Source organism: Stylophora pistillata, chromosome 6 (genome assembly GCF_964205215.1).
Source record: "Stylophora pistillata chromosome 6, jaStyPist1.2, whole genome shotgun sequence".
Classification (NCBI taxonomy): Eukaryota; Metazoa; Cnidaria; class Anthozoa; order Scleractinia; family Pocilloporidae; genus Stylophora; species Stylophora pistillata.
This window is the reverse complement of record NC_142524.1, coordinates 36,236,286-36,257,776: the sequence shown is the minus strand read 5'-3', so window position 1 is coordinate 36,257,776 and position 21,491 is coordinate 36,236,286. Positions and strand designations below refer to the sequence as shown.

The following is a 21,491-nucleotide window of genomic DNA, read 5'->3' as shown; positions in this document are numbered from 1 at the left end:
GTTTGTGCGACCAGTCCCTGCGACTAAACGGTAAATAAGCCAATCATGGGTCAGTATGATCCGTGACTTTCGGTTTTTGTAAACATTGCAGTTTCTATGAATTTTCCCTGAATTCTAGATTTCTACAACTGAGGAATAAAAAACTATTTCTAGTTTTGTAAACATATACAGATGTCTTGGAGCCGTTTTGATGGAATTTTTACCCTATTTGACTCTGTGTCTGTTAAAAATATTAAAAAAAAAATTAACAAAAACAGAACACGAAAAAGCATGATTAATCCGACTGAATAAGTGTAGTTCATTTGCGTTGATGTTTAATAGTGCCATAATAAAAAGTTACCAAGTTTTCATTGTTTTCGTGTAACGCCCCAGACTAAGGAATATCTTTTGCCTCTTAATTTCCCCATGTTCTTGTGCAATTGAGTGCCCTCGTGTGAACGCCTTAAGGGACCAGTCCCTGCTACCGGTCCCTTCGTGTAAACCCTTCAAAGACTTGTCGCCGGAACTAGTCGCACGGACTAGTCGCAGGGACTAGTCCCCTCGTGTGTGCCGACCTTAGTTTTTACCAAGTCTGATGACAAATTTTTTCTCGGATATGAGATCGATTTCTCTGATCACTGATATGTGAATTGACACATAATTTATATACTTTCGATGTGTATTAAATGGGAAAACGTGAAATGATTGGCGAACGTTGTTTCGGCGGCTTAAACATCGACCATATGGGCCACAAATACATAACAGGAAAGTAGCTATTTATCAGTACTGTGAATACCGTCGGAAGAACAGAGATAAAAAAAGCACTTCAGCATGGGCACGCGTGTCTTTCGATTTCCTCGTTGGCACCGGACAAAGCTGTCAAGTGCATCAACTTATTTATAAGTCTCTGGTTTCCAACTACTTATTAATCCTGGCTTTCGCCAGAGTTTATCATGAGGCTTTTCGAAGTAACTCTCCCTCAGTATATTCATGTTATCTGCATCACTAATAACACATTCTTCAACATATTATTCCCTCTCTGTCTTCTACATTCATCAAGGCTCACTCCGGCTCAAGTTATCTAATTCACGCTTCTTACAACTCGTCTGCTTATCAGAATGGTGGTGTGTATGGCCGGCCTAAATTGTGGATAACTCTTGATGCAAAACGTTGTAGGAAAAGTAAACGCTGATTGACTGTTATGACAAACTACTTCAAAGCTGCTTTCATTCTTACCAATATGTTTGCCGTGCTTTCTTAATTCTTGTTGTAGTCTCAACTTCTTTCAAGGTTTCCTTCGTTTTTCGCTCCGCTGATTTTAACGCCTGCGGTTAATAACAGTTAGATTTATCATGGGGATTTGCAAATTAAGCAACCAACAACCTACGACACTGGGTAACTAACCTTTTCCGATGCATCAATTGTCTTCTGTTCCTTTTTGGAGGAAAATTTCTTCTTGTCATAAAAGCTGCGACGACAAGAGTGAGGATAAGTTCTACTGCAAAACTGGGGATACCACAAAGAGATTGCATACAGGACAAAAAGGTCTTTAAGACACCATCATATCAGAACAGCGACTAAAATCCGTTAAGGAATGAAATCATTTTCCCTTCTACATGAGGCGCCAGGAATGGTCGTAAACAAATAGAAATATTCTCAGTACATAACTTGCCGTACCTTCGTGCATTGGCATATGCAGATAAAGCCAAGTTGATGTCAATTTTAGTAAATTTAGAACCCTGCAAGATGGAGAAAGTGTACATCCATAACTAACTTCACGAAGGAGCACTGGGGGTTGCAGAACTATGAGAAAAATTTTGCGTGTCGAGAAAGCACAGTGCACAGCAGTCAGAGACATACCTTGGTTTTTTTCTTCCTTTTCTTTTTTGTACTTTCATCATCTTCTTCTTCTTTATCTGAATCAGGGTCTGATTCCGAAGAGTCGTACGGATTCCTACAGAATAATGTCGCAAAATGTATGTAACCATATTCACAAAGCAAGCAAACTCGGTTTTTGAAAAGAGAAAGAGTTTCTAGAAATCCTTCGCCAAGATTTTTGGGGTTCCCTCTGCGAGACAAGGTCTCCTTTTCCTTTTGCTGTCCTCATGAAATAAAGATAACGAGAGACATTCCTGTGCAAAGCCAAAGGAGGTAACAACGAGGACGAAATGTAAACCTACGCAATTTAAAGGAGATATAGAGATGGGTAGAACAGTGGATACCTAAAACCAGTGCAATAATAAAGTTTTGAAATGGTGACTTCTTGACGCTAAGCTGTGTCTATGGCACAAAAGCCTGTGGGGCAGAGCAATCAATCAAAAGTAATTTTAATGGATCAAACACCTAACGATCCAAACTAAAGGAAGAGAAATCAGATGACTTTCAGCAACCAGGTCTAAGAATCCCACTTAGGCACTCAAAAATGCTAGCGATCTAAACATTCGGTTAGGAGCCTACTGAAAGATGCCTAAAAAAGATATCAGACCTGAGGTGCATGGTGATATGATTAGTTTCCAGTTTTAGTGCACCAATAGCACATGCCACAGGGTCTCCTTGTGACTGTGCCTCTTTCACAATGTTGTTGATTTCAGACCAATCAATCTGGTTTGCGATGGCGCTGTTCACGATCAGGATTGCTTTATCCACCTAAAACATATAAGAAATCATCTTTAAAAAGTTGTAGTTTTGCACTTTGGTTAACATGTTTAACTCGCGATATAGTCGCTACTGACGTCATTTCCAAATACGAGTTGTACTTTGACGTAATTTCCACATACGGTTGTAATTTGATGTAGCCTGTACTTTTAAAAACATGATGTCCCACTTTAAAACAAAATAAAAAACACGTCCATAGTTCATTTCCTCCGGAATCTTCGGGTGTCAGTTGAAACGTAGGGACGGATATAAACTGTGGGTTACCCTGACAGATAATATAGTCCTTCGTGACACATTACAACTTCAACATTCCTCGTTTAGGCTAAAGATTTTATTGGGAAACAATTTTTTTTTCTTTTTTTTTGGGGGGGGGGGGGGGGAAACATCTTGATAAGATGATAAAAGGCAGGTAAACTTTTACAAACATTTCATACCGGTAACGAGAAAAGAAGAAATTCGAGCGTTGAGTTGCATTGCTAATCTTACAACCGGAAAACCATGGTCTTTCTTGCCAGGACACTTTTGTTGTATTTAATACTCAATACTTAAGCTGCTACTTTAATTGTGAAGGAAGAGGCACCTTGGAGAAAAATTCAAAACGGATCAATAAATTACACAATGGCTTTAATCACAATAAATTTACAAAATCGTGTCTTTCATTTTGCTCATTATTCTTTTAATTAAATTTTTAATCTTTACAGTTTATTTTTGCTCTTGATTATGAAAGATCTCTCTTAAATAACTGACATGGATTCTGACAAAGCTGCTTTCATGTAGTTGACATAAACTAGAGGCTCAGTTTCAACGGAGCAACATGTTTCGCAGAATTTCTGCGATGCCCTTTCGAACTTGTCTCATCTTCCAACAATAGATAACAGGATTTAGGGATGAATTGAGATGCAGCAGTGAACAAGTGTACATAAGAAATAGCTCTAATATGACATTTGATCCACGAATGAAAACAGACGCAACGAAACTGCAATAGTAGGGCAGGTAACAAAACAAAAACAAAATGAGGACGTAAGAAGTATTAACTGCAGTTTTCCTTTGCTTTACATCATTTACTAATTTTTCATCATCTTGTGAAACTTGTTGTACTTGTAACGGGCGAATTTGGTTTGTAAGGCGCACCACCACGAAATAAATTCTGCAATTCGCCATAGTCAGAGAAACAAAGCAAAAACCCAGAATGAAACCGACCACGATTCCCATGTGCACCCAAATGATCCTCATCACTGAAAGCAATGCACTGAACACCCATATCAGCAACACACCTGCAACGGTTCGTTTGTGAGTTACAAGTTCCTGATATCTCAGATGAAGATGGACGGCTAGGAACCTGTCTACACCTACAGCAGTTACACTGAACAAAGAAGCATACAAAATCAATCAAAACTATAAAATCCATAGATTTCCGCACACTGGACGCAAGATCGTTTTGCAGCAAAAGCGCAAGTAGCTCTTCAACGTAAAACGGCTGCACCAGCAAGCCAACACCAAGATCAGAAACAGCAAGACTTAACAGTAATGTTTTTAAAGTCTCCGGTAAGGACGAAGTTTTCCTCATCGCATGGATTGTTAAAAGGTTCAACGTTACAGCTGCGAAAGAGGAGACAACGTTCAATACAGCGTTAACTATGAGAGACGAATAAAACTCTTCTTTTGTATCTGCCATTGTAGAACTGTGACTTAAGTTGAGGTCGGGCGTTCTGCTGCTAAAAGCTGTGAGACTGTGCGCTTCATAGACTCCGATCTTCAAGGAAACTCTAACTCTTGAATTGCATGAACCACTTTATAAAGTCTATTTTATCAGAAAAAGTAAACAAACTGCGGGTAACTGTCATGGACTAATGAATGCAACGTAAAAAAGATCAAAACGTAATCTCATCTTTATTACCTATTGAATTTCGCTTTTGACGAAGTTACCAATTGTTTAAGTTGGTAAGAACAAGGGAATAAATACATAAATAAATAAATACGACGTCGAGATAGCAATTTTTTTTGTCCAAATTCAGAACTGGGATATTAGGAGCTTTCATTTAGTTTGCTGGTCGGCAACTAGAAGAAAATACTCAGCCCTTACTCTTAAATTTAGAAAAAAATGGCATCATCTTATTCCGCGTAAATATTTGGTTGATCAACGGTTTTACGTTTCCATTTCCGTTTAATGACACCGGTGTTACTCGCAAGCGCTGTCCTCCCTAAAACGTTCGTTAGCGATCCAATAAAAAAGACAATGAACGTCGTCAACAGGCAAAGATCATCGCTACTTTGCAAATATTTCCTTTGAGTAACGAAAAGCCGGAAAATGTACTCCCGCCTCCATGTTTCCACACAAAAATACACAAAAAGATGAGATCATGACGTTAAAATTATTGTTATTGGGTGAAAGTGATAAAACAGATTCTCATTTCTTTTATGAAAATATTCACAGGAACTCATTGGAAATAAAGTCTTAATTAATCTTGACATAACAGGTCGGAAAACGCATCATTCGTAATCAATGACAACAACAAAATGTGCCATCGCCGTCATTTCAACAATTTAGAATTAAAACCTGTGTTAGTCCTCCCTTTTGTACATAAGCATTAAAAAAAAATGGTATTAGGAACACCATGCGTCACTGGATTAAAAAAAAAAAACACAGCCAATAAAAAAAAAATTCGTATTATATTCCATCATGAAATTGTGTTAATCATCTCAAAATTCTAGTTTTTCAGAAGAAATGGAAAAACCCCACGTACTTTGATTATTCAATATCTCCGTGTTGTACAAAATGTCAGTTGAAACTGAAGTAACGATGATGAACTGTAGAGCGAGACGAGAGGCCACGATTATTAAATGTTCATTGTTGATAAAGGTAAATAAACTGCGACCAAAAAAATGGAACATCTGGCGTTAACAGTTCGTCAGAGCATATAACTTGAGGGCTGACGCAACATCTAACTTCAGCTACTGACCAGCGCACCAACACAAACGCTACAATCTGATCGGCTCCATCACTACAATAGAGTCCACTATGGGCTGATAGTATCTCTCCACGGATGAACACTATCGCGTCACGTGATCAATTTAAACCAATGAGAATAGGAGAAAATTTAGTGGCGAAACTACTGAAACGAAACGACCGAAAAGGCGAATCGATTGAAAAAAAAACAAACAAACAAACAAACAAACATAACAAACAAACAAACATGACCGAAACATTGGTGCGGAGGAGAACAAAAGAGACCACCGTTAGGTGAAACAGGTTTTTATTTTGAGCTCTCGAATATTTTCGGATTACCCGATAAATTTCTTAAAACCAGAAAATTCTTTAGAGGATCACGATTTTTAATGTCGATAAAAGGATACTACGGCGTATATTCAATTCCGCGAGGAGATCCTCTACTGAGAAAGCCCTGAAACCCTAGCCCTCTTAAAAAACCTCGCTTCAAGAGACAGCTTTAAACATCAAAAGGCTTTTACATACAACACAAAACAAATTTACATATCTGAGTATGAAGGGCAGAAGGTGAGGGAGTTGTTTTTGGCTGTTTGAGGAGAGGCTTAAAGTTCTAAATGTGAGAGAACATCTAAAGTAAAATGTACCTTTTCTTCGACATTCCATCTTTCCCTCACTCGGCGTGGGCTTATTTTGGACGTTTCACTCGTTGCGAAATTCCTCTTGGTTATTGCTTTTGTTTTTGTTGTTTTGACGGTAGCGCTCAGTGGTTTCAATCTAATGTTTAGGTTTAAAGTCCATTCGATTCAGTTTTGTTGATTATCATAAGAAGTTTTTACTTTTGTGTTCAAGCGTGCCAAAGACATCATTACGGTAATTTATGTTTTTATAAACAAAGCTAGTAGCTCCTAATATATAGCATTCATAGTCTGTTTATGAGCCACGTGGCCCATCAGGCCGACGCTTAACTCCGGTTCCTGTAACATAAGCGACTAGGAGTCTCTAATGTAGTATTCGTACTTCTGTTTTAAAACCAATACATGTAACAAGAAAATTACCCTTTGCTTCCGACGAGAAAGAGGTAGAAAAACATTACATCTGCATGTTATAACTTCAATTAACTTAAGCTGTCTAAGCTGACAAATTGAATACAAATATAGGTCTACATTTACATATGACCTGTAAGCAAACTACAATGACTTACAGTTTCTCTACTGTGCAAAACACATTCGTTTACTTTCGTTGCGAACTATTCATAATACTTGAAGATTGCCTCCGAAGTGCTCGGTTGTTATATAGCTACCTTAAAAGTTTCTTCAGTTTTAACGACGAAATATATTTCGAAGAATGCAAATGATAGATTGCCGAATGTGTCTCATTTTCCAGCAGTATACCACAGGGTTTAGAGACGAATTGAAAAACAAAAGCGTTAACGTATAAATAACACTAGTACGAAATCTGGTGGTTTGTTTAACGGAAGAAAAACCCAAAATATAAACACAGTACCAGGGTAAATAACACAACAAAAACACGAGGTATATGTAGAAGGTACTGCTAGCCGACCTCCTCAACCTGGCCGCGTTCACTGTCGTTCCACCCCCGTGTGTTAGTTGCAACGCTTGGATTACGTTTCTGTGGCGCCTCACCGCTAAATATATTTTAAAGTAAATGATTGTTGTACAAATAATACAACAACAAAAAGTAACGGTGAGTACGGTTTTTCCAGCGTATTTGAGCGAGAAATAATCCAGCACTAACAGCAACGAAAACAAGAAACTAAACGTCCATATCATCAACACTGCAGCAACAACACGCTTGTGAGTCACAAGTTCTTGATATCTGAGATAAAGATGAATGGCCAGAAATCTGTCTGTGCTCAAAGCAGTAACACCGAAAAGTGACGCACACAAGAATAAACTCGAAAAAAACTCACTGATGTAGGTAAATATATTTAGCTCGGGGTAGATATAGTTTCCACTAGTAGCGCAAGTAATCAGCCTTGCAACATAAACAGGTTTCACCAGCAAACCAACACCAAGGTCAGAAACAGCGAGACTCAGCAGCAATGTTTTCAAAGTCTTTGGCAATGCTGACGTCTTCCTCATCGCATGGATCGTCAAAATGTTCATCATAATGGATGTGTAGCAAAAGAAGGAGTTCAACACGGAATTAGTGACACAAGATGAGTAATACGGGCTTTCGCTTTTCCCCATTCTATATCTGGTAGTCAGGAGGCTGATTTGTCAACAAGTTCACCGAGTACGCTCAGAAGAAATGGATTTCATGAGACAAACATGCTTCATCGTGAATTAATGGAGAGTTACTTCGAAAAGCCTCATGATAAATTCTGGCAAAAGCCAGGATTAATAAGTAGTTGGAAACCAGAGACTTATGAATAAGTTGATGCATTTGACAGCTTTGTCCGGTGCCAACGAGGAAATCGAAAAACACGCGTGCTCCTGCTGAAGTGCTTTTTTATCCGTGTTCTTCCGACGTTATTCACTGTACAGATCAATAGCTACTTTTCTGTTATGTACTTGTGGCCCATATGGTCGATGTTTAAGCCGCCGAAACAACGTTCGCCAATTCATTTCACGTTTCCCATTTAATACACATCGAAAGTGTATCAAGACATCTGTATATGTTTACAAAACTAGAAATAGTTTTTTATTCTTCAGTTGTAGAAATCTAGAATTCAGGGAAAATTCATAGAAACTGCAATGTTTACAAATACCGGAAGTCACGGATCATACTGACCCATGATCGGCTTATTTACCGTTTAGTCGCAGGGACTGGTCGCACAAACAGTTCCCACGAAGGGACAAACATATGTTTCATGCGACAAGTCGCTGCGACTGGTAGCACGAATTCAAACCAGTTTGAATTCCTGCGACCAGTCGCAGGGACTAAATTTTGGTCCCTGCGACCACAGAAATGTGTAGTTCACACGAAGGGACTAGTCGCATGAAACTGGTCGCTGGGACTAGTCGCAGGGACTAGTCGCAGGGACTAGTCGCAGGGACTAGTCCCCTCGTGTGTGCCGACCTTTAGACTTAGAATTGGTAAAATGTTCGCTTTCGTCAGAAAGATAGAGGTTGTACTTAGGAGGCGGCGGCGTGTCACTTTCAGGAAGCGGAATTTTGGAAAAGAAAAAAATAACACCTCTTTACATTCGAAAATTCCGCGTGTTATGGCAGTCTAGAATGACAGCTGTAGCGAATAACTGAAACGAAGCTATTAAGAGAACAACATATTAAACATAATAACTCCTCTTTGGCGCGAATGCTCAAGTTCCATCGACAAAAACTTTAGTTTGTTTACTTTGTTAAAAGCGACAAGACCTACGTTTTGACAATTACACGAAACAAACCCAATTTCGAAACCAAAAAAACTTTAACAGTAACTTTTCGCTGTTGAAGCGGACATTGAAAAACATCAATGTTCATCTTCTAGAGATCTAGTATAAAAATGGGAAAAAACCTCATTTACAATAATCTAACACAACAAAAAAGGGACGTAAGAAAATGCATTTCAATTAAGTACAGAAAATCAGCTGTCTCTAAAATTGACTGTTTCTACCGAGGTCCGGTGTTGAATTTTAATCCAAAACCTTTGTGGCCAATCGTCGAGCTTGCTTGTGGGCGTGACGTGAAGGCTATCTCGCCGAAACCACCAAAAATACAAACTGCAAATGGAACAGCGATCTGCTCGGGGGCATGGCGTCATCGAATGTGAAGGTGTAGTTCCTATGTTGAAGAGTTTTCACTTCGCCTTGCCGTAAAGCAGAGGCAATTTGGTAACTTTCTCCTCTTTTCTTTTCCCTGCTGATATTGCGTTTATTCGTTGTCGTTCCAAAGAGTGTGTCGGGAAATTCTGATATTTGAAAAAATTTGTCCCGTAGCGTACATTTACGCAACACGACTTGCATATCAGTTTTTACCTACTCCAACTTTAGATGCCGATATCTACGCAACCAATCAGAACATCGAAAAAGCCTGACACTCTTTTGTTGATTGATGCCTTGTGAATGAGACTGTGCAGCCATTTTGCTCGTGCTGCAGCATCCGATATCCGATTACGTCACGCCACAAGCAAGATCGACGATTGGCCACAACATCGGAATATTTCATGTAATGTTAAGCAATTCAATGTTCAGCTAGAGTGTCTGATGTTCTGCAAAGCTATTCGACGTAACGCTACACCATTTGTGTGTACCCTGTACCATTCGACATTACGCTGAGCCATTTCATGCAACGCTACACTGTTTATATGTGCGCTGTACCGTTCTACATTACGCTGAGCCATTTCACGCAACGCTACACCATTTGTATGTACGCTGTACCATTTGACATTACGCTGAGCCATTTCACGCAACGCTACGCTGTTTGTTTGTACGCTGTACCATTCTAAATAACGCTGAGCCATTTCACGCAACGCTACACCATTTGTGTGTACGCTGTACCATTCCACTTTACGCTGGGCCTTTTCACGCAAAGCTACACTGTTTGTATGTACGCTATACCATTCGACATAACGCTGAGTCATTTCACGCAACGCTACACCATTTGTGTGTACGCTGTACCATTCCACATTACGCCGGGCCTTTTCACGCAAAGCTACACTGTTTATATGTACCCTGTACCATTCGACATTACGCTGAGCCATTTCACGCAACGCTACACCGTTTGTGCGTACGCTGTGCTACTCGATATTACCCTGAGTCATTTGACGCAACGCTACACCGCTTGTGTACTGTATTGCAAATGAGTGCTAGGCTATTCGCAATTTAGCTGGTCCATTTCACAATTTCATGTTCCAACCTGACATGGCCAACTAGACCGTTTATTATTTGGCTAACCTGTCTATAATTTGGCCATGCCATTCCTTTATTAGCTATGCCATCCTGCAGCTGATTCTTAATCATCTTTCTATTTACTGATCTATTTGACATCCTTGTATTTTTGGTGGTGACGGCCGCCCATACTGCAACACCCAAAAATGATGAACAAGAGGAAAAAAATTGAAAAAGAAATCGGTGATCTTTGAAAGTGCCTTTGGTGCTCCAAAGGAAAATTGTGGTCCTGGGTCGCAAGAGACCATCAATACGATATACAGAGGCTGCACCGGTCCAACAGCAAAATCAGACCCAGCCAGACTCAGCAGCAATGTTTTCAACGTCTTAGGTAATTCAGACGTTTTCCTCATCGCATAGATTGTTAAAATGTTTAACATGATAGCTTTGTAAGATGTGAACGAGTTCAAAACAGAATTCACGATACAGGGCGAATAGAACGCGTTTTCACCTTCTTCCATTTTCAGAGTCCAGTCTCTGGCTTGTTACGAGTCACAGAGATAAAGAACTCTTACAATTTTTGCTAAACCCTTTTATTAGAATGCTTTATGACAGGCTCCCGCCCATACAGAAGAATTATCAAGTGGAAACCATTGCCATCTGCCACGTTTTGTAGTAAAAGAGGATATTCAAATGCACGAACGTTCATCCTCTATGGTTGTTCACCTCTGTTTCATTTCAGTTCTTCTTTCGCGGCTCTCAGCCTTAGAAAGGGGTTGCAACAATGTTTTTTTTTTTTTTTTTTACAATAAGAAGACGTTTCAACGATGTACCATTAACAGCAAAAGTGTATTTTTTTTACTTGTACTACGGGAGCTTAGGACTGGAGGGGCAACATACACGACGTACGATATTAATGTCAATTACATCTATCTCTACACGAAAATTACCGGACATTTTTATTTAAAGTTCGATTTGGACCGAATCTAATTGTCTGCCAAAGACCACATGAGTGAGTAGGATATTCGACCTCTATTTCTTACTGCAAAATGTAGAAATGACCACTTTCGTCAATAAACCGTTAAAATGTTCATCATAATGGCTGTGAAAGAATCGAACAAGTTCAATGCAGCATTAACGTTACAGGATGAGTAGAGCGGGTTTTCAGTGTTTCCGATTTTCAAAGAGCTTAGCTTATTTATTACTCGTAAAGATGACTTTGTACCCTAGAGAACTAGAACTCTTGCGTCTTAAGTTAAACCTGTTTATCAAATTGCGTTCGACAGGTTCCTGTCAATAAAACCAGCGAGAAGAAACCGTTGCCATCTGCCATCTCGAGTAAGATGTTACACTTCTTCAAATGTTTTATCTCTTTTCGCGAGCGATGAATAAATATGCGTAGATTTATGTCATCTTCCGGTTTCCCCCCTTACTTGAAACGTAACAAAATTTTCATTAAGACTTCGACTTCGACTCAAAATAACCTTACTCTGGCAAACTCATCAGAGCTTCGTCCTTTAACCCGAAGATTGCATACATATATTTTGCTTTTCAAGAGACAATAGCGGTCAAAGACTTGTATACTTGTATGCCAATTACCAGTTCAATGAGAAGGATATTCGAGCTCGATTTCTGAGTAGAAATTTGTTAACGTTTGATTTCATCAGTGGACCGAGTTACCTTTACAACACTGCCTCGTTTTCTATGGATATATAAAAAACCCTGCTTTACACTAATTTAACCCAAACTGAGGAGAAAGCACTTAAACAAATGCATTTTAATAAAGCTCGGAAGATCAGCTGTCTCTAAAAGTGACTACGAAGACCAAATGCGTTTTGCAGAGTTTCCCGGGTCTGGACTAAAACATAACTTTTACTAAATGTGAAAAACTCGATGTAACTCAAGAACCTCGAAAAACCCAGGCAGTCTATACCTTCCTCATCTTTTTATCGATATAAAAAACTTCGTGTGTAAACAAACAATAAACAAAGATTTTGCAGAAAACGTTTAAAGTTGACAATACCCTTAGCTAGAGCTCTAGCAGTTCAGTTTTGACGAGTAAAAACATTTCTTAATATGCAAAGGATAGACTTTCGAATGTGTCTCATGTTCCAGCAGTAAATTAGAGGGTTCAACGATGAATTAAGATGCGCCAGGGTTGTGGTGCACATAAAAAAAATTTCAAACATACTATTTGGTCCATTAATGAAAAAAAAACCTAAAATAAACGCACAATATTGAGGCAAATAACAAAACAAAAACACGTAGAATGTACACAAACCCGATTTCCTTGTCTTCGCAAAGTTCACCGCCATTTCATTGTTTTGTAAAGTTTGAAGGGCTTGAATATGGTTTGTGTGGCGCCGCACAGCGAAATGAATTTTACAACAAAAAATTGTAGTGCAAATAAAACAACAAACACCAGTAACAGCCTCTATAACTGTTTTGACAATTTCGAGCGGGAGGAAATCCATTAATGGTAGCAAAGCACTAAGAATCCATAATGTTATAACAACAGCAACAACACGCTGGTAAGTCACTAGTTCCCGATATCTAAGATGAAGGTGAACGGCTAAAAATCTGTCGGCCATCAGAGCCGAAACACCCAGAAACGAAGCAAATAAAAAGGAACGATACAAAAACTGGAAGATTTTTGAAAGTGCATTCTGCGTGTCTACGAGAGGTGCTTTCTCAGGGGTACACGAGACCATCGTAACAACATGGAGAGGCTGCACCAATCCAAGACCAAGATCAGACACAGCAAGACTCAGCAGCAATGTTTTCAAAGTCTTTGGCAATTCGGACGTTTTTCTCATTGCGTGGATTGTTAAAATGTTTATCATGATGGTTGTGTAAGATATGAACGAGTTCAACGCAGAGTTAACCATACAGGACCAATAAAGCAGGTTGCCAGTGTTTTCCATTTTACTAGTTTCTAACTCGTTCAGGTGAGTTCGAACGATCACGGAGATATAGAACTCATTAAAATGCTCTCTGGAAACTTCCTATCAATAAATAATTATCAATTAGTGCAAACCGTTGACATTTGTCACGTTTTGCAGTAGAAGAGGAAATTCTAGAGCACGAAAGATCATCGTCAAACGTTGTTTATGTGCGATTTTTCTGTTCTGTTAACTTTAAAAAGGAATTTTAATATGAATTTGCATAATAAGAAGAAAAGTACCATACATGGGACAGGGGTAAAATTTACCCACTTGCACTACTGAAACTTGGGACAAAAGGGGCAGCATACACAAAATAACTTTTGTACTCTGTTCTGTAATGTAAAAACGTTTCTTATATCGATGGAAAGTTTAGAAAGCTATAAACTGTTTGCGTTTTTAGAGGTTCTTGTTTTTTCTTTCTGTGCTACAGTGAGTTTGTTAGATTTAATAAAAGGTATTTAAAGTTACATTTATGTTACTTTTATTCTGATGGCAAGTGACTTGGAGTTGTCTTCCTATTAATGTACCGATCAAAACCGTATATCCCTTGCACGCTTTACGGTCCTATGTTTTATTCTCGACCCAGAGGATTCGCTTAAATGCATTCGGGCTGTCTCCGTTTGCTTCGCTCGGAAACTCGACTTTAAAGATTGTTTTGCCCCAAAAAGAAAATTTCTTTGTCTCCCAACACAAAGAGTTGAATTAAAATTCAAGACTGGACCTCAATAAAAACAGTCAATTTTAGAGACAGCTGTTCTTCTGTTCTTAACGAAAGTCCTCTTCTCTTTAGGGTTACATCAATGTCAATAAGTTTCTTTTTTCCATACTCATACAAAACGAGGTTGTGTAGTAAAAGCAAATAGGTAAACTCACGAAAACAAACGTTTCTACAATTTCCACTAAGCATTTAAAAAAAAAATGGCGGTCAAAACTTTTAGAGCTGTATGTTTAAATCACCAGATCCGTAAGAGGAATATTCGAGCTCCATCTCTGAGTGGGAAATGTGGAAACGTTCGCTTTTGTCAGTGAACCGATTCATTGAATGTATTTAATGAGTAAACCATCTTGTCAGCAGGGCAAGTAGTAATCTCTCTCGGGCGTCATTGTTGCCTGACCGCTTTTCATTCAAATCAGACTAAAAACACATGCTTAAACAGTTGTCAGCTGTCCTACTTGTTTTCACATGAATTTTGACTGTTGTGTTTCTGTCAAGCGGGTTTATGGCCGTGAATCGAATCTACCCGCTTTTACGCATATCAAATACAACACACTTGGTATTGAAAGGTTCGCTCCAAGAAAAATGTAAAAAATGGCTTACGTCTTCCGCAGATGAAGGCTTCCTACATCTCGTATCTCCGCACAGGAAAGCTGCTAACGACAAAGGCGGAATACATGGAACGCTCTTTCCCCCGAGCTTCTTCTACAAGTTTTATAAGTGCTTTTATTATTCTGAGTATCAATCATACTCAACATCCCGCGAAGACCTTTAATTCTTTTAGAGATAACGGTGTAGTAGCCATGTCAGTAACAAACATTGTAATACGTATATGTAATACGTATATAATACGTATATTCAAAATATATGAACTTCATATATTCATTGTAACCAAACATTGTAATAGTTCATCTTCTTTCACTAGTTCAGTTTTAATAAAAATCATTCTAAGCTCTCAGTCAGCGTCTTCCTGGGAAACCTTTAGCGGATCATTGATCTTTCTACTCCGAAAAGTATATCTGGCCTCTTACAAAAAATCAAACAAAATTTACATATCCTTATGGCTTCCATCTGTCTCAGTTTACCTTCATAAAAGGAAAACAAAAAAATTGAAAAACACGGTAACTTCGTACATTTTATCCACTATCTCTTCTTCGTGGCTTTGGCCTCAGACTAAACGAAAATATACATACACAATTAGTCTTCAAGCGAGCGAGAAACACTTCCTCAAGTAGCTTTTGTTCGTAGTGGAAAAAGATTATCTCGATTTCTCTTTCCAGAATATAAAAAAAAAAAACCAGCACATTGAATAAAAAACAAATATTCGTTCCATTTTGCATAAAGTTAACTTATTTAACCTCAAAACCCCAGCTAGAATATAGTTTCACATTAACATTGACACAAAAACCCTGGTGAAGGAAAAAGTTCAAAATTCCTTCAACTTCTCAATTATTAAAACTTTTGCTTCTAATAACAAAAATGGAGAAGTAAAAATGTTTCAGAATGCTCTTTCATGGTTTACAGCCATCTTGCCTACAGCTTTATCCGTTCAGTTTTGACGAATAAACAAATTTCGCAGAATGGAAAGTATAGATTGTCGAATGTCCCTCATCACCAAGCAGTAAACAACAGGGTTTAATGATGAATTAACAAACACCAGTGTGAGAGTATACCGAAGAAAATTATCATACGTAATATTTGGTTTACGGATAAATATATCTGCAACAAGTCCACTCCAATAAGGCAAGTAACACAACAAAAACACAACATACACATAGCAGGTGCACAAACCCGACCTCTTTATCTTTGCAACGTTCACCGCCATTTCCCCATCGTGGACCTGAAGGGCTTGAATTTGGTTTGTGTGTCGCCGCACAGTAGAATAAATTTTACGATAAAAAATTGAAGTACAAATAAAACAAAAACCAAAAAATACAGCCACGATCTTTTTGCCAATTGACGGCCAGAGAGAAGTGATTAATGAAAGCAATGCACTAACCGCCCATACTATTGTCGCCAAAGCAACAACGCGTTTGTGTGTCACAAGTTCCTGATATCTGAGGTGAAGATGAATGGCCACAAATCTCTCGGCACCCAGGGCCATAATACTCAAAAATGATGCATACCAAAAGGCACAAGACAAAAAGGAAACGACAATCTTGAGAGCAGTTGGTTCTTCAGTGCGGCAAATAACCAGGAGGTGTACGACATTAATAGGTTGCGCGCATAGGCCAACGCACAGATCAGAAACAGCAAGATTCAGCAGCAATGTTTTCAAAATCTTTTGCAATGCCCACGACTTCCTCATCGCATGGATTGCCAAAATGTTCAACATAATGGCTGTGTAGGAAAAGAACAAGTTAAGAACAGCATTAGAGATACAAGACGAATGGGTCGAGAGTTGAACCTTAACCATGATCTCACTGGACTAATCCCTGACTCGTTAAGATGAGCTTGTATGCCGTGGATGATTGGACCTCTTCTGACAAGTTAGGTCTACTGTCAATGACTTCTCAATGACTTTGAGAACATATATGTGCAAGCTGTTACCATCTGTCCCGTCGTATTTATACAAGAGGACATCGAAAGCAAGGATGATCATCGTCTAGACTTAGCATGTTTGTCCTGGTTTTTGTAACTACTGCCTCCTATAGGAAGCGCAGCTGCGTATTTTTTCGAAATTAGTGATGGTAAGCATTAATGCCGAACTTCACCCGATTTTGACCCGATGTCACTCCTTGTTTATTTCGGAGTATCTCCGAAGATCAACATTCGCACTAGAGATAATTAGGCGCAGCATACACTAAACGGAGAAGAATGCCTTTGAAATAAATACTTTCGTGCCTGAAAAAACCCCAAGATATCATTTTTTAAGTTCTTGCCGTGACACTATAAAAGACGATTCACAATCATTTCGGGATGGCGCGTGAACAAAACCAAAATTTTTTCTTGCAGAAGCATACAAATGCTGTAAGAGAATATCAACATATTCTCTTGTTGGTGTGATCGGCGCATCATGCAAACTTAAAGGAAAATTTTTTTTCTTTGAAGAGAGAATATTTTTACGTTTAAATCCGCGATTTATGACCAGTAGATAGAAGATGTAATTTTTCAGTTCTTGCAGTAACACTACAAAAGACGATAAACATTTAGAAATAATTTCACAGTGGCGTCGTTACAAAAATATCTAAATAGGTGCGATCTGCACATCGTGGAAACTTTGGGCACATAAAATGTTATTTAGAGAGAGAGAGCATTTTACCATTTGAATTAGCGACCGATGCCTAAAAGAGCCACAAAATTTGCGAAGCGAGCAAGGTCCGTAGTTTAGCAGAGTCATCCTCTTCGATGGACTGATGAAAAGGTGGAATGACGGGATGGCGGAATATCCTTAAAGTACATATCACCCGAGATTTTTTTTCTCTTGTTTCTTGAAGTTGGATATTTATAGAAAACGTTTCGAAGCTTTAAAATGTAAAAAGCATTTTTTTGCTATCGAAATACGCGCAATTTTCCTACAAATTTGTCCCGGAAACTGGGACCTAGTTTATCGCCGTCGAAGTTGTTCGTGACGTCACATTGTGTACCTTTGCCGCGCAGGTCTGTTGTCGCCAACAGGCAGTACTTCGTAGTAGATAGATAGTGCATTGAAAGGCAAAGATGTCCAGTGATTCCAATGATTCCTTTGAGTCCGACTCTTCTGAAAGTTCCATTGACTTCGAAGAATCTGGAGATTAAGTAGAAGTAGTTACAGGAGAGCACGCACCATACCGAGACGATCCGCTTGCAAGCGATGGCGAACAAGACGAAGAAAGCGAAGATGCTGACCTTGATGGACTGACGCCTTCAGTTTCGGAGGCCAGATTTGAACGTCGCGTTGCAGTCAGCGAATGGTTAGTGAATCATGTTTATCATGGCTTTTTGTGAATATTATAAAACAGCGAAACTGTAGTGTAATCATAGCTCTACCTTACCTTAGGTCCAAATGTAAACAGTGCCGTGAGGAAACCTTGGCAGACGCACTAGAATTCCGTTGTTGCCGCGAGGTCACAAATGCCAGAAGACAGTTAGTTTTCGATGGTTCCATCGAAATCATAAGCTGCATCACGCAACACGAAGATTACAGTGCTCTGACAAACAGGACCTTGCTCTTACAAGCTGCTCTTTTAATTCGCGATCAGAATGGGAGGCCATACAGGCGACGAACTGGAGTGCATGAAAATGAGTCAGTAACGTTTTGTAGGCGAGAATGTCATATTTGATGTTGCACTGAGGTACTCAATGTGACGTCACGTTACGATATCACGCGCGACTTTGGCCGCGCGATGACCGGGACAAATTTGAAGGCAAATTGCGCCTATTTTGAAAGCAAAAAAAAACAAAAATTGCTTTTTAGACTTTACCAGCACTTTTAAGGCTTTGAAACGTTTTCTATAGATATCCAACAACAAGAAACAAGAGAAAAAAATTTCGCGTCATATGCACTTTAAACACTGAATGACGGAATATCCTAAAACGCGGAATGCTGTATGAAACAAAGGTCTCACAAAAATGGAATAAAAGTAACAAAGAAGGCTAGAGGTAAAACAGCCTAAATTACATGCAAGAAAAAAAATACCGTAAAACTTCAAAAGTTCGAGAGCTAAGATGATTAAATTACAAATATCAAAACTTATATATGTCCTATAACAAAAGACGCAATGAACGCCATAGCGGCCATAGCTAACAAACCAATAGGAAATATTCACATTCTCTGTCACTGCTATTTACAGTTTAGTTTTGCCGAATGTAAATACATTTCTTGAGCTAGCCCCTATGAAATATCTTTATTATTACTGTTGTTGCTGTTATTATTATTACTATTATTATTATTATTATTATCATTATTATTATTATTATTATTGTTATTATTATTATTATTATTATGGCAGTAAAAACTTCTGGATGCCCAGATATCCTAAACAATGATTGGGCGGCAAGCCGTAACCAATCAATGCAACGACCAGAGTCCTTACAATTAAAATTCCTTTTGCAATTCTTAATTATGAAACCCTAGTAATAAAAGTCTTAAACTTAATTGCTAATAAAACCTCAGTCAAAACACTAAAGGTTCCATGCGTCACTATCGAAACGCTTAAATGTAATAAAACATCTAATATCATTATTATTATTAGTAGTAGTAGCAGTAGTCGTAGCGGTAGTGGTAGTGGTTGTGGTAGTGGTAGTAGTAGTGTTATAGTTAACATGATTATTTGTTACCATTTAATTATTGGTTGAATGTCAATGAGTCACTATATTCTTGAACCACCTTTCTCTTGTGGAACAGGGTACTCATAAATATGTGGGATGCGTCAGGTTTTCTGTCTTGCATGTGAGAGAAATATTCTGCAACACTACCTTCTAGCGTCATTATACAACCTCTAGCTGTTTTAAATATTTAATTTTAATTTAATTTAATTTAATTTATTCCATTTCACTGCAATTACAAGGGAAAATCCCATAAAAATGGTGCAATATCAGAAACCACGTGCAGTCTTAGACTGTTTATTTTTTCATTTCGTTGTTTCAAAGCTCACACTTCAAAACGGAGTTGTAACATCACGAATGTGCAGAAGAAAAAGGCTAGGATTAGCAATGTACGAAAAACAGCATAGCTCTAAAACTCTCTTAACTTGCAACATTGCATCTTAAGATAGGAGAAGCAGCTTTCAAAGGTGTAATTTAATATTCGCTGACACTCTTTTCCGCATCACATAGTTTGCTCTTGTGCGGCAATTTTACCTTGTTTAAATCGCCCATTTCCGAATTATCTTAAGCCTCTTTTACAAAGCGAGTCCCAGTACTCATCCTTACGTATGATGATAAGTTCTCATCCACATGCAAATTAAGCTCATTTTCACAAGAATGGTCAAGCATCAGGCCTCGTTTTGAAAAAGAGGCCAACGGTAATTCAGGAGTGGCCTCCAACCTTTACCTAGTTCTTTCCAGGACTAATGAGTTAATTTCTACAGAATGGTACCATCTGTCGGTTTACCTAAATCGAAAATTCCACGTGCCTTAAATTATCTCGTCACCATTAACCTGAATGACCGTCTTGATCGAGTTTATTTCTCGTTTCATAATTCAACAGAATAATCGCATACTTACTGAGTGTATTTTCAAACTTCTTGAGAGTATCAGGCATTTCTTCAGAAATGATTAACGATTCCAAGTTTACCAGGCTTCGTTTTCCATAAAAATGAAAATAAAACACCTTCCTTCTGGAAAAAACATTTAAATGAAGCTCAGAAAGTAACCTATTTCGAAAATTGACTACAACCGCGGCATTTATGATTAAAAACGAATGCAAGTTCCAGTGTTGACTTCCATTCATTAATTTTTTTTACCACGAAATAAATTCTGCAATACGCCACAGTCAGAGAAACAAAGCAAAAACCCAAAATGAAACCGACCACGATTCCCATGTGCACCCAAATGATCCTCATCACTGAAAGCAATGCACTGAACACCCATATCAGCACGACACCTGCAACGGTTCGTTTGTGAGTTACAAGTTCCTGATATCTGAGATGAAGATGGACGGCTAGGAACCTGTCTACACCTACAGCAGTTACACTGAACAAAGAAGCATACAAAATCAATCTAACTATAAAATCCATAGATTTCCGCACACTGAACGTAAGATCGTTTTGCAGCAAAAGCGCAAGTAGCTCTTCAACGTAAAACGGCTGCACCAACAACCCAACACCAAGATCAGAAACAGTAAGACTTAACAGTAATGTTTTCAAAGTCTCTGGTAAGGACGAAGTTTTCCTCATCGCATGGATTGTTAAAATGTTCAACGTTACAGCTGCGAAAGAGGAGACAACGTTCAATACAGCGTTAACAATGAGAGACGAATAAAATTGTTCTTTTGTATCTGCCATTGTAGACCTGTGACTTAAGTTGAGGTCGGGCGTTCTGCTGATAAAAGCAGTGAGACTGTGCGCTTCATAGACTCCGATCTTCAAGGAGACTCTAACTCTTGAATTGCATGAACCACTTTATAAAGTCTATTTTATCAGCGACAGTAAACAAACTGCGGGTAACTGTTATGGACTAATGAATGCAACGTAAAAAAGATCAAAACGTAATCTCATCTTTATTACTTATAGAATTTCGCTTTTGACGAAGTTAACAGTTGTTTAAGTTGGTAAGAACAAATGAATAAATACATAAATAAATAAATACGTCGAGATAGCAATATTTTTTTGTCCAAATTCAGACCTGGGATATTTCGAGCTTTCATTTAGTTTGCTGGTCGGCAACTAGAAGAAAATACTCAGCCCTTACTCTTAAATTTAGAAAAAAAATGGCTTCATCTCCTTATTCCGTGTCAATATTTGGTTGGTCAACGGTTTTACGTTTCCATTTCCATTTGATGACACCGGTGTTACCCGCAAGCGCTGTCCTCCCTAAAAC

General features: G+C 38.5%; 2 protein-coding genes and 1 pseudogene across 2 annotated transcripts; all 3 read right to left on the bottom strand.

Moving 5' to 3' along the window:
• Positions 1-1,194: 1,194 nt before the first annotated feature.
• On the bottom strand, positions 1,195-16,711 carry LOC148729664 (ribosome quality control complex subunit NEMF homolog). Its single transcript, XM_088725190.1, has 7 exons — positions 15,827-16,711; positions 14,634-15,203; positions 2,465-2,625; positions 1,840-1,933; positions 1,657-1,718; positions 1,384-1,447; positions 1,195-1,304 (listed from the first exon to the last, which is right to left on the bottom strand). The coding sequence occupies exons 3-7, from the start codon at positions 2,473-2,475 to the stop codon at positions 1,212-1,214; spliced, it is 324 nt and encodes a 107-aa protein (XP_088581316.1). The 5' UTR covers positions 2,476-2,625; positions 14,634-15,203; positions 15,827-16,711; the 3' UTR covers positions 1,195-1,211.
• Positions 3,221-4,612, bottom strand: LOC148729666 (adenosine receptor A2b-like; annotated as a pseudogene).
• Positions 5,872-8,967, bottom strand: LOC148729665 (adenosine receptor A3-like). Its single transcript, XM_088762380.1, has one exon. The coding sequence runs from the start codon at positions 7,789-7,791 to the stop codon at positions 6,901-6,903; it is 891 nt and encodes a 296-aa protein (XP_088618506.1). The 5' UTR covers positions 7,792-8,967; the 3' UTR covers positions 5,872-6,900.
• Positions 16,712-21,491: the final 4,780 nt, after the last annotated feature.